The 14224-nt window shown below is 41.9% G+C and overlaps 1 protein-coding gene across 1 annotated transcript in view; it reads right to left on the reverse strand.

Moving 5' to 3' along the window:
• FECH (ferrochelatase) overlaps nt 1-14224 on the reverse strand; it is a 39437-nt gene that overhangs the window by 13738 nt on the left and 11475 nt on the right. Inside the window, exons 3-6 of the mRNA XM_029060797.2 lie at nt 9588-9707; nt 8404-8552; nt 3930-4064; nt 2515-2621 (exon numbers count right to left, since the gene is read on the reverse strand). Coding sequence (XP_028916630.2) covers nt 2515-2621; nt 3930-4064; nt 8404-8552; nt 9588-9707 — 511 coding nt within the window. The remainder of the gene's footprint in view (nt 1-2514; nt 2622-3929; nt 4065-8403; nt 8553-9587; nt 9708-14224) is intronic.

A 14224-nucleotide genomic window follows, 5' to 3' on the forward strand; every position in this document is an offset into this window, starting at 1 on the left:
AGTGCTTAGTACAGTGCTTTATACTCATTAAGAGCTCAATAAATACCACTGTTTGAATAATCATAGTTATCAAATATAGTTTCTCCAAACTCAAACCTCTTCACTTACACATCCACTACATCTTTTATATTCAAATTAATTAAGTGGGGGTGATACAAATGATTATGCTCATTTTATAAATGGAGGAAGTGCCTAACAGAGAGGTTAACCAATTTGAATTCAGAGAAGCGGCATGGCTTAGTGGAAAGAGCACAGACCTAAGACTCAAAGGCCCTGGGTTCTAATTCTGGCTCCACCACGTCTGCTGTGTGACTTTAGGCTAGTCACTTAACTTCTCTGTGCCTCAGTAACTTCAGTTGTAAATGGGAATTAATAAAATAATTGCGGCTGTGAGCCCCATGTGGGACCTGGACTGTGTAAAACCTGATGATCGTGTATCTACTCCTGTGACTGCCACACAGTAAGTGCTTAATAAATACTATTTAAAAAAAAATCAGCCACATATTTAAACAGTCCTAGATCCCAAACACAACTCCCAGTACAAAGCATGGTTCTTCATATCAACCAAGCATGCTTGACTTCTTCCTCAATGACAGTGTGGAGGCTTCTGTCACTATGATAGTCCTCTACATTTCCCTGGGCTCTGTATGTGAGCCGGTTGATGGGTAGGGATGGTTTCTATTTGTTGCCAAACTGTATTCTCTGAGCACTTAGTACAGTGCTCTGCACACAGTAAGCGCTCAATAAATACAATTGAATGAATGAATGACTTTTAAAATGAAAAAAGCAATTCTGGGTTTTGCGAATCCAGGACCAGGCTGTGTGAACTCAACACCTATTGAAAAGATTAACATTTCCCTATCTCTGTGGTAAATCAGAGAAATAGCATGGCGTAGTGGATAAAGCATGGGCCTGGGTGTCAGATGGTCATGGATTCTACTTCCGGCTCTGCCACTTGTCTGCTGTGTGACCTTGAGCAAGTCACTTCACTTCTCCAGGTCTCAGTTACCTCATTTGCAAAATAGGAATTAAGACAAGACTGTGAGCCCAATGTGGGACAGGGACTGTGTCCAACTGGATTTGCTTGTATCCCCCTACTCCCCGACCCCCGGGCCCCACCAAGCACTTAATACAGTGCTTGGCACATAATAAGCACTTTAACAAATACCACAATTATTATTATTTAGAAAAGTACTGCTTTACTGCCGATCTCTCTATTGTGGGGTGCTATTGCATGTAACTCCTAACTGATGAAGATTTTAAAAATCCGAGCATCTTCTGAGCAAGAAGCTGCTTAAGGAAGAACAGTTTTTCCACGATCCAAAGTAGATGATGATGACGGTATTTGTTAAGCGCTTACTATGTGCCAGGCACCGTACCAAGCGCTCATTCAGCATAACGCTAAACGTCCTTCTCTAAGAGGGTTGTTACCAAGTTGTGAGGGACCAAAATACTATAAGTAATGAGACCCGTTTAATTAATTAAGTGTGAAATAGGATTTAGACTTGGATTTCCCCAGATCAAGCCCGGACATCCCTCTTGATGATGTCTGGTGCCATCTCGTGGTTACAGACTTTAAGGGTAAGAACTAAATATTTAAAATATATTTCAAGAGGAATAGTGGCAATTTGCCAGAAACCAGCCAACTTCAAAACACAAAGGAAGGTTCTTAAAAGCTAAATTCTTTCTTTTCCTTTTCAAATACATTTACCCCATTCAAACAGATAATAAAGCACCCCAAGTTCAAATGCTGACTGATTTTGAGTCAATTACTAGCACAAAAATTCAGGGAATCCAAAGTTTAGAAATAGGTTTAAATTTTGCTTGCTTGCGTTCTTCTTGAATTACTGTTTTCGGGATTTATTTCATAAATAAACCAAATAGAAAAAGTGTATGAAAGCAATGATTCTGAATTTACCACAGTGAAAGGTAAGCCCTGGCACACAGAGATCTATTTTTAAGTCATATACAATTCAGAAAAAGCATGTCATAAAAGACAGGAATGGACTTCTAGTACAGTGTTATTCTGAAAGGCAGGAGGTTTGTAATTCAAAGTAAATTAAAAGTTTATTCTGCTTCTAGTGGGCAGGAATTGAATCTACCCAACTCAGTTGAACTGTATTTCCCAAAGCTCTTAGTACAGTGTTCTGCATGCAGTAAATGCTCAATAAATATCATCTACTGACTGATTATAACCAAGTTTTATAACTTGACCAGAGATCTACACACCACATGCTCTTTGAAACAAAAATACACTTCTCTAATGTTTCTATTGGCTTATGACTTTTTATTGCCTCTCTCAAAACAGTTACTTTTAGAAGCCAAAATATTTTTAATCCTTGAATTGTCCCTTCTGGTGTGAAAAGATACAATCAAGTTTATGATTTAAGAATGTGGAATGAAATATTAAGCAGTTAAATTCTGTGGAGGAACAAAAACCGCATTACGTGGGGATGAAGACCTGATTCACCTATCAACGAAAACTTCAAAAAAACATCGATTAGCTTCCCTTACCTGAATGAGGAGGGGATGAGTTGGCCATCTGTCGATCGTACTCCACTTCATTGTTGGCTTCTTCCCTACTTCATTATAATACCGGTAAATGGCATTTAAGCTGCTGCCTAAAATGCAGAGGTGGGGGCTTAATAAATGCTCTTTCATTATGATGGGACTGAAGAGCGGGTTAGTAGAAGCGACTGCCATTTACCTTTTAAGATAAGAAACGGTTCCACAATAAACTTAAAATAATGCCAATATTTTAAGATTTATTGAGATGGAATTTCTCAGGGAGTGGCACGGGGAGCCGGAGGAGGAAGGAGGAGGAGGAGGAGGTTGTTACCGCCTCTGCCATCACCAGCAGCACCGCCTCCCGCTGTTACCTCTGACAGCATCGCCCGCTCCATTCCCCACCCAGCAGAGGAAGGGAGCCCGAGAGAAGAGATTGAGCCAAGGGAACCAAAAGGACTTGCCAGTTAAAATTGAGAACTAGTGAGAAATCCTTTTCATACTCAGTTTTTTTCATCTAAGAACAATCAGAGAGCAAAAATGTCATGATGGCCAGGAAACCAGGGTGCGACAGTGACCGTTCTTGCAAATAGATGAATTCATAGGACAAAACTGGAAGGCGGGTAGGGGAGGGAGAGAGGGAGACTGTGAGGAATGGGTCAGTTTCTTCAAAGTAATACATGTGGATGACGAGTTTTTAGTACTTCTACTTTATTACTTCCAATACCAACAGCAATGAAGTTTTCAGATGCTCAACTGTAAACTCCTTGAGGACAGGGATCATGTCCTTTTATACCCTCTTTTATACTCTCTCAAGTGCTTTGTACAACGCTCTGCATAAAGCAGGCACTTAATACATTCAACCTACGATGGCTGAGAATTAGGTAATCCACAATGAAATAGCTCCAGATGTTATGTGAACCAACATTTTTGCCTTTAAATTAACATCCATTTTATTTATACCGGGAAAGAGAGTGCTGGGGTAATGAAAGTGAGGCTCTTCACACAAATCTAAGAACTACAGATGACCCTGAGTCACTGTTTCTAACTCACCATTCTAACTGTCCGCAGAATGGGTAAATAACTCAAGTGAGAGATTTCATTCATTCATTCATTCAATAGTATTTATTGAGCGCTTACTATGTGCAGAGCACTGTACTAAGCGCTTGGAATGAACAAGTCGGCAACAGATAGAGACGGTCTCTGCCGTTTGACGGGCTTACGGTCTAATCGGGGGAGATTTCAACAAGCTACCCTGAATTGTAGAGTTTAAAGGGAACGGGCTGGAATTTGCCATTCAAACCTCAAAGATCTACACTTCTCTTTGTAATACTCCACGAGCACCCTGATTCCCAGGCGCTTCGTGTTACCACATTAGGCTCTGCGCAATGCTTACCCTCCTATTTGAAAAAACAAGCCCGCACCTGTTGTAGAGCAGCTGTACTGTGGATATTGGGTGAAAGCCACAGCCCTTTCGATTCCATCTTTCTCCATTTCTTCTATTGCTTCTTCTGTTAGAGGATGGACATATCGAAATCCGATGTAATACTTGTGAGGTGCTGTTCGGAAAAACAGAGGAAGGAAGACAGATAAGAGAGAGGTTGATCTTTGCACAGGCTTCTGATATGGCCCTGCAAGGAACTTCACATAATGGAATCAACTCCCACGGAGAGGGCTAATCCAGGCCTGCATTTATATGAATTTTTACTAGTTTAAAAAAAAGTTAGGGATACAAGACAAAGCATACGGAATATGTCAGATTTCATAGGTTTGATATTTGAAAATTTTATCAATTTTGTGCCATTTAATTAGTAAATATATGGAATAAGCACTAACAGTTAGGTTCCTTTGCCCCTACCTTATCCCAACTTGGAAAGAATAGGTGGGTCTGTGTGAATCTGCATGGGAGACTTTTACTTTCCTGGCTTTTTAAAGAATTTTCCAAGGTTCAAAAAAATAGCATTGGAACCCCTGAGTTAACTTGATCTTCTGCGGTGCTCCTCAACTGCTGAAATTTCCCAAGTCTTTGTTCAATATTGGTTTGTAGGTATGCTTTCTAATATCACTCACTACATTGTTAGCAGTCTTTATCACTGTTCTCATCATCTTTCATTACAAACAGCATTGATCGGATGTCTCCGTCCCTTAGTTTATAAATGCAGTCTTTAACTTGAGTGTCTGATTCTTTTTCCTGGTGACAGATATTAAAGGACATTTTGTTTCTCTCCTCCCATTTTCACCAACACCTTTTAACACCAACAAGGTGGTCGCTGAGAGTTCTAATGGCAAATCAAATCCTGACTATCGGCTGAAATACTGGGATTAGGCCCTAGGGAGACACCTCCAGACCTAAGCCTACTTTCATAGGCTTTGCTCCAGGGATGAGCTAACTCTGGAGATATGGAAAATGCTCACCGAGCCCACCTTAGCCAGGGCCTCCCTTAAGGAAGCTCCAAGGGATTTCAGGAAGTCCTGAGATCTCCTGGTTTGTTGTGGGTGGACTTGCAGGATCTTCTGGAGAACTCAACGGATTAATCCCTTGTGAGTAAAATGCCCAGGTGTCGCTCAGGTTCTCTGCACTGAGAGCAGCTAGCCGACCCCTTAAACATGACATGCGGATAGAGAATGGGCCTGGCTTCTAATCCAGCTTCTGCCACCGTCTGTTGGGTCACCTTGGGCAAGTCAGTTAACTTCTCTGTGCTCAGTTACCTCATCTGTAAAATGGGGATTAAGACTGTGAGCCCCATGTGGGAGACGGACTGTTTCCAACCTGATTAACTTGTATCTACCAGTGTGCTTAAAACAGTGATTAACATATACCATAAAAAAAAATGTCCAAAACAGAACTCCTCATCTTCCCCTACTCGCCTAACCACCCAAACCCTGTCCTCCCTGTTACTTTCCCATAACGGGATCACCATCCTCCCTATCTCCCAAGCCCACAATCTTGGCATTGTCCTCGATTCACCTCTCGCATTCAACACGCATATGCAATCTGTCAACAAATCCTGTCCGCTCTACCTTCACAGTACTGCTAAAATCTACCCACTCTTCTCCTTCCAAACTGCTACTCTGCTGACCCAAACATTTATCCTATCCCACCTTGGCTATTTCATCAGCCTCCTTGCTGTTCACCCTGCCTCCTGTCTCTCCCCACTCCAGTCCATACTTCACTCCACTGCCAAGATCATTTTTTAAAACAACATTCAGTCCATGATCTCCCATTCCTCAAGAACCTCCAATGGATGCCCATCCACCTCCACATCAAAGAGAAACTCATTACCATTGGTTTTAAACCACTCAATCACCTTGCCCCCTATCTTAACTCACTGATTTCTTCCTACACGCAAAATTCTCATTTCACTTCTCTACCTCCAAACTACTCACTGTACCTCAATCTCAACTATCTTGGCACCAACTTCTTGCCCATGCTCTGCCTCTGGTCTGGAACTCCCTCCCCTTTCATATCCACCAGGCCATCACCCTCACCACCTTCAAAGCCTTATTAAAATCACATCGCTCCAAGAGGCCTTCCCCGACTAAGCTCTCATTTCCCCTACTCCGCCTCCCTCTGTGTCACTCTTATACTTGGATTTGTACCCTCTGTTCACCCCACCCTCAACCCTAGCCACGTATGTACATATCCACAAATTATTTTAATATCTGCCTCCCCATCTAGACTGTACGCTCATTGTAGGCAGGGGACGTCTACCAACTCTGCAATACCGTACTCTCCCAAGCGCTTAGTACAGTGCTCTGCACACAGTAAGCGCTCAATAAATACGATTGATAGCTACATCAAGACCGATCCCCTGAGGGAATTATTACTCCTCTAATCCCAGGCAAATTTCTTCAAAGGCCCAAAGTTTACAAAGTCCCCCGGGGAGAGGGTTAAATGGCAGATATGGCAAACTGGCCTAAATAGCCTACTGCCCTTCGTGTCCGAAGCTTACACTACTGACAGTGAAGCTTATAACTAATCAGTTATTACTTCCTCAGGCAGATTCCTTTAACTTTTTTCTACCAGGCATCAGTTACACCCCATCAGCAGCGTAGCTTAGTGGAAAGAACATGGGCTTGGGAGACAGAGGTCGTGGGTTCTCATCAGCTGCGTGACTTTAGGCAAGTCACTTAACTTCTCTGGGCCTCAGTTACACCATCTGTAAAATGAGGATTAAGTCTGTGAGCCCCACTTGGGGCAACTTGATTATCTTGTATCTACCTCAGCGCTTAGAACAGTGCTTGGCACAGAGTAAGCGCTTAACAAATGCCATTATTATTATTATTACTATTAGTATTCAAGACGTGTACTGTCTGCGGTCAGGGTGCTCTCCAAAATCTGCAGACTAAATGACGTTTGAATGCTGTCTTGTCAGATATGGGATAGTGGGTCAAATTTGGAAATCACATTTTAAAGTAATTCCCAGAGTGGGTAGATAATACTCTCTTCATTATCATAACAATAAAACATATATCTTCCAATTTAGGAACTAGTCATCTTCAACAGTGACCACACTCTCTCAGGCAAAATGTTTAATTAGGGAATAAAGCTAGTTAAAATATAAGTAGAAATAAAGCCTCCTGCATAATCTGGTTGGTTAATTTATTGGTTTTTTTTTTCCAAGAATACAAATAAAGACAACAGGGTAAATTGGGTCATTTTAAAGACTCAGAAGTAAATTATCAACCTAGAATAGATTGTATTATGTATTACAAACACAGCAGGACTTGCCTTTTGGTATGTTTTTGGTTCAGAGTTTTCCTTAAATGCAACGACACCATCGTAAATGTTAACAGACAATCTGCGACATGGTCCCTCAATTTTCAGTAATTTTAAACAGCAGAAAAATCCAGTTTCTGAAGCGCCAGTCTTCTAGGATGGCTCCCTTTTTTAATGGTATTTGTTAAATACCATAAAATAGTCTTAATAAAAACACATTTCCTCCAAAGGGCCTTCCCTTAGCCCTCATTTCCTCTTCTCCCACTCCTTTCTGCATCATCCTTGAACTTGGATTGGCACCCTTGATTCACCCCTCAGGCCCACAGCACTTGCGAAACATACCCGTAATTTATTTATATTAACGCCTGAATCCCGCTCTAGATTGTAAGCTCACTTCGGACAGGGAACATGTCTACCAATTCTGTTATACTGTACTCCCCCAAGTGCTTAGTACAGTGCTCTGCACCTGGTAAGCGTTCAATAAATACAATTGACTAATTGTTAAGCCTTTACTACGTGCCAGGCGTTATACAAAGTGATGAGGTAGATACAAGCTAATCATGTTGGGCACAGTCCACGTCCCACATGGGGCTCACGGTTTTAATACCCATTTTACAGATTAGGTAACTGAGGCACAGAGAAGGTAAGTGACTCGCCCACAGCAGAAGAGTAGCAGAGCCAGAATTTGAACCCAGGTCATCTGAGTCTTGGTCCTGGGCTTTATCCACTGGGCCATGCTGCTTCCCTAGGCCACGCTGCCTCCCGTCTACTGCAAAACAACTTCCCGCACACAGTGCTGTTCAAAATAACATCAGTATTGCCAAAAGTCTGTTTCCCTGTACATAGCCTGCCGCTCAGAACTAATTTCCCCCACATTACTTTATATCACACTCCAGTGGGGCTCACGGTAATATTTAGTGTTCCACTCCCAATCAAAATCTTCCCATCATTTCAAAACGAGTCTTTATTACCCAAGTCAACCCTATTTCCCCAGGTTTCTCAAACTAATTTTAATGTTTGCTTTTTGAATCTGTAGTGTTGGAATTCAGAAGGGGAGCCATATTTCGGGAACTTCATCTTGATCTACATATAAAATTGTCTTAGTCGTCCCACATTCAAGTCCAGAATTTCAGTGCCTAGTTCTTAACCCTGAGTCCTTTTCCTTGACCTCCCAGTACCTGTGTGTGGCGACAGTTCATCCAACAGCTTCACCATGCCTTCCCCCTGCTTGGTAGTCCACATCTTGATGGGCGACCCACCTCCGATCCTGCTGTACTGTTCCTGAATTTTGGGTGTGCGGCGTTTGGCGATGAACGGTGCCAACTTACTAAATCATTCAACATTTAATTAAGTCATCTGTTTTAACCACCAGTCAAAAACAAATAAGCCAATCAAAACAAAGACATTAACTAGACCAAAGATGTTAAAAAAAAAATCCAGTCAACTCACCTGCGACACCTGGATCTTTGGCTAAACAATGGGATAAAGGAGCAGTAACCTTTGCCAGCATGGCAGTCTGGCAGGGACCTCTAGAGCCACATTCAAATCAGTGCCGAAGAGCTCCAGTTTTCTGATCGATCAGTTAATCGATTGAACAGTTTTGACCGCTGAAACTGTCATGAAGAAAATCTGGGATCTCTGACTACCAGTACATGGGTAAGTTGACTGGTGTTTACTGAATATATACATTCAGTAATATATTCAGTAATATATATATATATATATATTCAGTAATATATATATACATATATATATATGTAAACCAAACACATCATTTCAGTAAAATATATGAGGACTATTCACAGAGTAGAAAGATGTGCATACGTACTATGGGTTGGTGTGGGGCAGTGGGGAGGGGTGATGAGTACCCAAGTGACTTGTAACTACTCAAAGACAATGGCTGGATAGACCATTTGTTGCTCACAGTAATGGAAGACAAGACCATTTTCTTTTTCGTTTTTTAACTGAAGGTGCTCAGTCACAGCACACATCTTCGTCTTTTAGCCGAAGGTGCTCAGACAAAGCAGTTGGGATGACATTTTATACAACAAACATACCGTCTTTGGAAAAAAATGGGAGGGGAGTAATACAGGAACCCAGGACACAGAAAAGGTAAACAAATCTCACAGTCCCTCATTTTTAGGAGCTCCTAGTCCATCAGAAGCAATTTCCCTTTAGCCACCCTTTCTCTTGAATCAGTCGTTTATTTTTTCTTAAAAAAAAGATAATCATGATTGAAAATATGAGAAAAGATTTACTCTAAACAAAAATAAGAATAATATTGGTTTTGAAGAGATATTTGTAAGGGAATATGACTATCCAGGAAAGAAAAAACGCATAGTTGACCAAACCTAATTCTTACTTTTGTACAGGAAGTGTCATCAGGTCTCTATCCAGGAAAAGCCTCAGGAGGAAGTCATGAACATCTCCCAGTGTCTCAGGGCCTCCCATGTTTAACAATAATATTCCTGTTTTAGGTTTCCTGTATAAAACAAAATTTAAAGGTTAGCTTGCAGATGCTCTTATTTTCCTGCAGCGCTGAAATTCCTCTGTCTTTCCCCCGTCACTAAGTCTTCCTTTAATCCGACTTTTAGAGCAACGCATTTAATTGTGATTTATACTGAGAACTAAAAAAGGAAGGGATGCCTCAAAACACAGATCTGAAATATGAGCGCATAGAAACATCACATTGCAATTGTGGAGTATCCTTAATTTCCATCTCTTCCTTTTCCCAAACCAGGCTGAGTCTCCCAGTCATCCTTCTCTTCCAGTCCACTGAATCCTGGTAGACCTTCACCATTCTCTGATGAGGTTCTTCGCTCATTACTCGCCAGCTCACATTCTTTGCACCTCTCAAACTTATTTTTCCCTCAGCTTTTCCAACTCCCACCCCGTGCTCACATGATTCTTTTGATCGGAAACATGCTTTTTTTTTTTTAATGGTATTTATTACGTGTTTCCTATGTGCCAGGCATCGTTCTAAGTGCTGGGGTAGATACAAGCTAATCAGGTTGGATACAATCTATATCCCACATGGGCTTACAGTCTTAATCCCCATTTTATGAGGTAACTGAGGCACAGAAAAGTTAAGTGACTTGCCGAAGGTCATGCAGCAGACAAGTGGCAGAGCCGGTATTAGAACCCAGGTCCTTCTGACTCCCAGGTCCTTGCTCTATCCACTAGGCAACGCTGCTTCCCCTCCTACAGATTCACCGGATCACAGTTGTCCCCACCTTCAGAGCCCTTTGAAATCCCCATCTCCTTCACGAAGTGGTTCCTGACATATTCACAACGGCCAAATCGCATCAACCCAACAGTCACCCAGTTAGCACTTCCGTATTTTCAGTTATGTATCCAACAGGTTTATCCTGACATATTAGTATTTCACCTATATTATCATCCTTGTTCACCCTTTGACTCTTCCTTTTTGTAAATAATTTGCCTCTTGTCCCCCATTAGACTGCAAGTTTCTGGAGGGCAGGGAATGTGTATCCTGCATCGTATTTCTATTGTACTTTCCCAAGCACTAAGTACAGTGCTTTGCACTCAGGTTGGGGGTGCTCAATCACCCTATTTATTTTGTTTATTTTGTTTAATGAGATGTACATCACCCTGATTCTATTTATTTGCCATTGTTTTATGAGATGTTCTTCCCCCTGACTATTTATTGCCATTGTTCTTGTCTGCCCGTCTCCCCCGATTAGACTGTAAGCCCGTCAAAGGGCAGGGACTGTCTCTACCTGTTGCCGATTTGTACATTCCAAGCGCTTAGTACAGTGCTCTGCACATAGTAAGCGCTCAATAAATACTATTGAATGAATGAATGACTAGTCTAAAAACTAAACTAAGTACTAGATTTTGAAACCTGAAATGGAAGGGTGCAGACAGTGGAAGCCCCTTGAACAGGTAAGTTTTCCTTGAAGCCTTGGTCCGAAATGGTTGTGAACTTAAAATTTGCTTTATGTGAATGGTTGGCTTTGGAATGCTATTTGGTTTCACTACAATTCCAGATTATCAATCAAACAATGATACTTACGGAGCACTTACCATGCAGAGCACTGTACTAAGCGCTTGGGAGAGCACAAGGTAACAGAGTTGGTAGACACATTCCCTGTCCACAACAAGCTTAACGTCTAGAGGGGAGAGGAAAGGAAAGGGGGAACTTCTGCTCCACTCCTTCGGCTGTGTTTCCGGCCCAGAGCTTTGGCTGCAAAGCCAGACTAGTCAGAATCAGATGGTCAGTGGAACTAGCTTGATTTCTAAAATCAAATATGCAACTGTACTGACCTTGAAGGCCAAGAACTAAAAAGAATACTTCCCCAAATCTTCCGTCAGCCTGATCATACCACTTTAATCCTAAAAACACTTTCCTGGCTTTCTCCTGCTTTCCACATGGAACTCATCTTCAGTTTCACCCGCAGTCTCTACTCTTCCACTCACTTCCTGCACTTAAACAGCAAACCTTCCCATTTGATCTCTTTCTCTACTCTGCTCCCTCTCTTCTAGGGCTCTTTTGAGGGTACAGGAAGCAGTTGGCCACAGGCGGCCACTCACTGGGAGGCAAGGTTATGGTATTTTTTAACCTCGGCGCTACAACCGAGGAAACACTCGATCCAGCATAGAAATCCACATCTATCAGCACCCAAGCTCGGTTACTCATGTTACCAATCACCACTGATCAACCAGGAGCTGTTCAGTCTGTGGTGAAGAAGAGGCAGGAAATCACTGTTCCTAAACTGCAGGACTCCCTCACGTAGGAAATGGTAGTGTACACGTGGTTCCATAGACCGAAAGGGACGACCCTGACTTCTTCCACGCGTTTCTAGAGGGAAGTACAGTTTCACAGGTCCCATCCTTGTGTTCAAAACCCATTTTTCTGAAGCCTATTTCTTCTAGAAAAACTGTCCCATGGTAAAGAATGAGGCAAGGCAGAGAAAAGGGATTCAGAAATTTGGCTCCTCAAATGAAATGAATGTTTAAAAATTCCCATTTTCCATCCCAGTCTGCAACATTAAAAGCAGACCAAATATCCCAGCATGAGACAAAGCGTTATCCTTGAGGAGGGTGGGGGTTCAAACCACCCCCCGTCTGGATTAGTTTTAAAGCTTTTTGTGCTGAATCAGAGGGCCTTGTTCCAGCATAGAAGCACTTTGGGAAACCTGGCCCTATCCTGAAAAGACTCTAAAAGTCTTATCCCTACCAATTCCAGCAGGCCACATGATTAAATTATTACTACTCAAAGTTTCCTCCTCTCAGGGTCGCAAGTGGAGCGTTTCAAGTGCTCTACCAGTCTTGACTACAGGAGGTAGAGTCAAGCAGAGGCAGACCCATTCCATTCCTAGGTTGGGCAGTGGCTAGCGAGTGGAAGGCAATCTGCTACAGGTCAAAACTCACCTGTGCTGGACAGCAGCGGCATGGGGGAGAGTCAAGGGCAGAGACTCAAGTTTACTGGGTGGAAGGAGGCAATGGTAAACCCCTTCCATATTTTTATTAAGCAAAGTCTCTGGATACACTACCAGGACGACTGTAGATGGAGGTGGGGCGTTCTGGGAGAGATGCGTCCATGGCATCGCTATGGGTGGAGCCGACTCGGCAGCACAGGACAAGACTCAGAGTTTCCAAAACATTTTCCATAAGTAACTATTTCTCATTTTTATGAAAATTCCCTGCCATTGGTTAGGTAGGTGGAATAAGATACTCACTTTACAGACAGCTCTCACTGAGACAGGCCATATAAAAGTCTGAATGCTCACGCTGAATCCTTGGGACACTGAAGACAGTACCAATCTACATCGCTCAATTAAGTTTCACAAACAAGAACCAACTTGCTCCTTTTGCTCATCTATGTATTTGCTGACTGCTCAGTTTGTACAAAGTAATCAACACTGTAGTAGGAAGAGTACTGTGTCCGTAAATCTACTTTGGCAAAAGACTCGATAACAATTGAAACGGTCTGCTTTAAAGACCATTATAAATGTAACCTTGGAGCTGGACATTATATTCCCCAGTTACCAAAAAGAGAGACTTGAAGAAGCTAAAATGATGCTCTTAATCTTTTCTAATTCACCTAATCCCCCTCTCCCCTTGCGTTCTGGCCTCCAATTTCTCCCTTAGGATCCAGCCTTCCACCATCAGAAATTATGACCTTATAGTAAATAATATGTTTCTGCCTGGGAAACACTGATCTGAGAGGATAGGTCAAGCTCAAGATGGTTGATCTCTGTTTACCGTCTTCAGTTGGGCTGAGACCTGGATGCAATGAATAAGCTTTTAATGAGGTATTTCATTACTTCATCATTCTTGCAGCTTTGAAAACTTAATGTTCCATCTTGTAGGTGAATGATAAGTACAGGATTTGGGCACATTTAACCACCCATTCCTTTCATTCTAAACCGTGCCGTGAGTGATGAATGGCTCCATTAGTAAATTACGGAGCAATTCTACTTTTCCCAGAATACAAAATCAAACACCACAGTCAAGAATCCAATCCCTTCCCCTAAAATGTAAAACAAAGACAATTCATCTGTACTCAGAGCCTGAACGGTCAACTTCCCTCCCTTTAAGTGCTCACTTCCATAACAAAACCCATTTAAAATGCTCTCATATGTCTGGCATTTTAATCTTCTGATCCACGGTTTCCCTACGGAATAGCTACCTAAAATTTATACAGGGAAACTTAAAGACGGATTATGAAATAAAGAGTTTCAGCATTAGGGTACGTAATCATTACTAAATTAAGAGAAAGTAATACAAACAACACCAGCTTCTAAATATTGCAAAACAAATAATAGTCTATTTGTGTCTCTTCTATACTTAGTGTCCTTGACACTACTCTACTTGATGCCTTGCAGTTTTGGACACTTAATGTTATCACCACAACGGGCTGTGAACAATAGAAGTGGTTCATGGCATTTTACACTTCATAAAATATTCAAAACTATCTCCACTGCATTTATACAACACTCTGAATTATTTCTCCATTAGCATAAACAAATTTGT

The sequence above is a fragment of the Ornithorhynchus anatinus genome, chromosome 3 (genome assembly GCF_004115215.2).
Source record: "Ornithorhynchus anatinus isolate Pmale09 chromosome 3, mOrnAna1.pri.v4, whole genome shotgun sequence".
NCBI classification, from domain to species: domain Eukaryota; kingdom Metazoa; phylum Chordata; class Mammalia; order Monotremata; family Ornithorhynchidae; genus Ornithorhynchus; species Ornithorhynchus anatinus.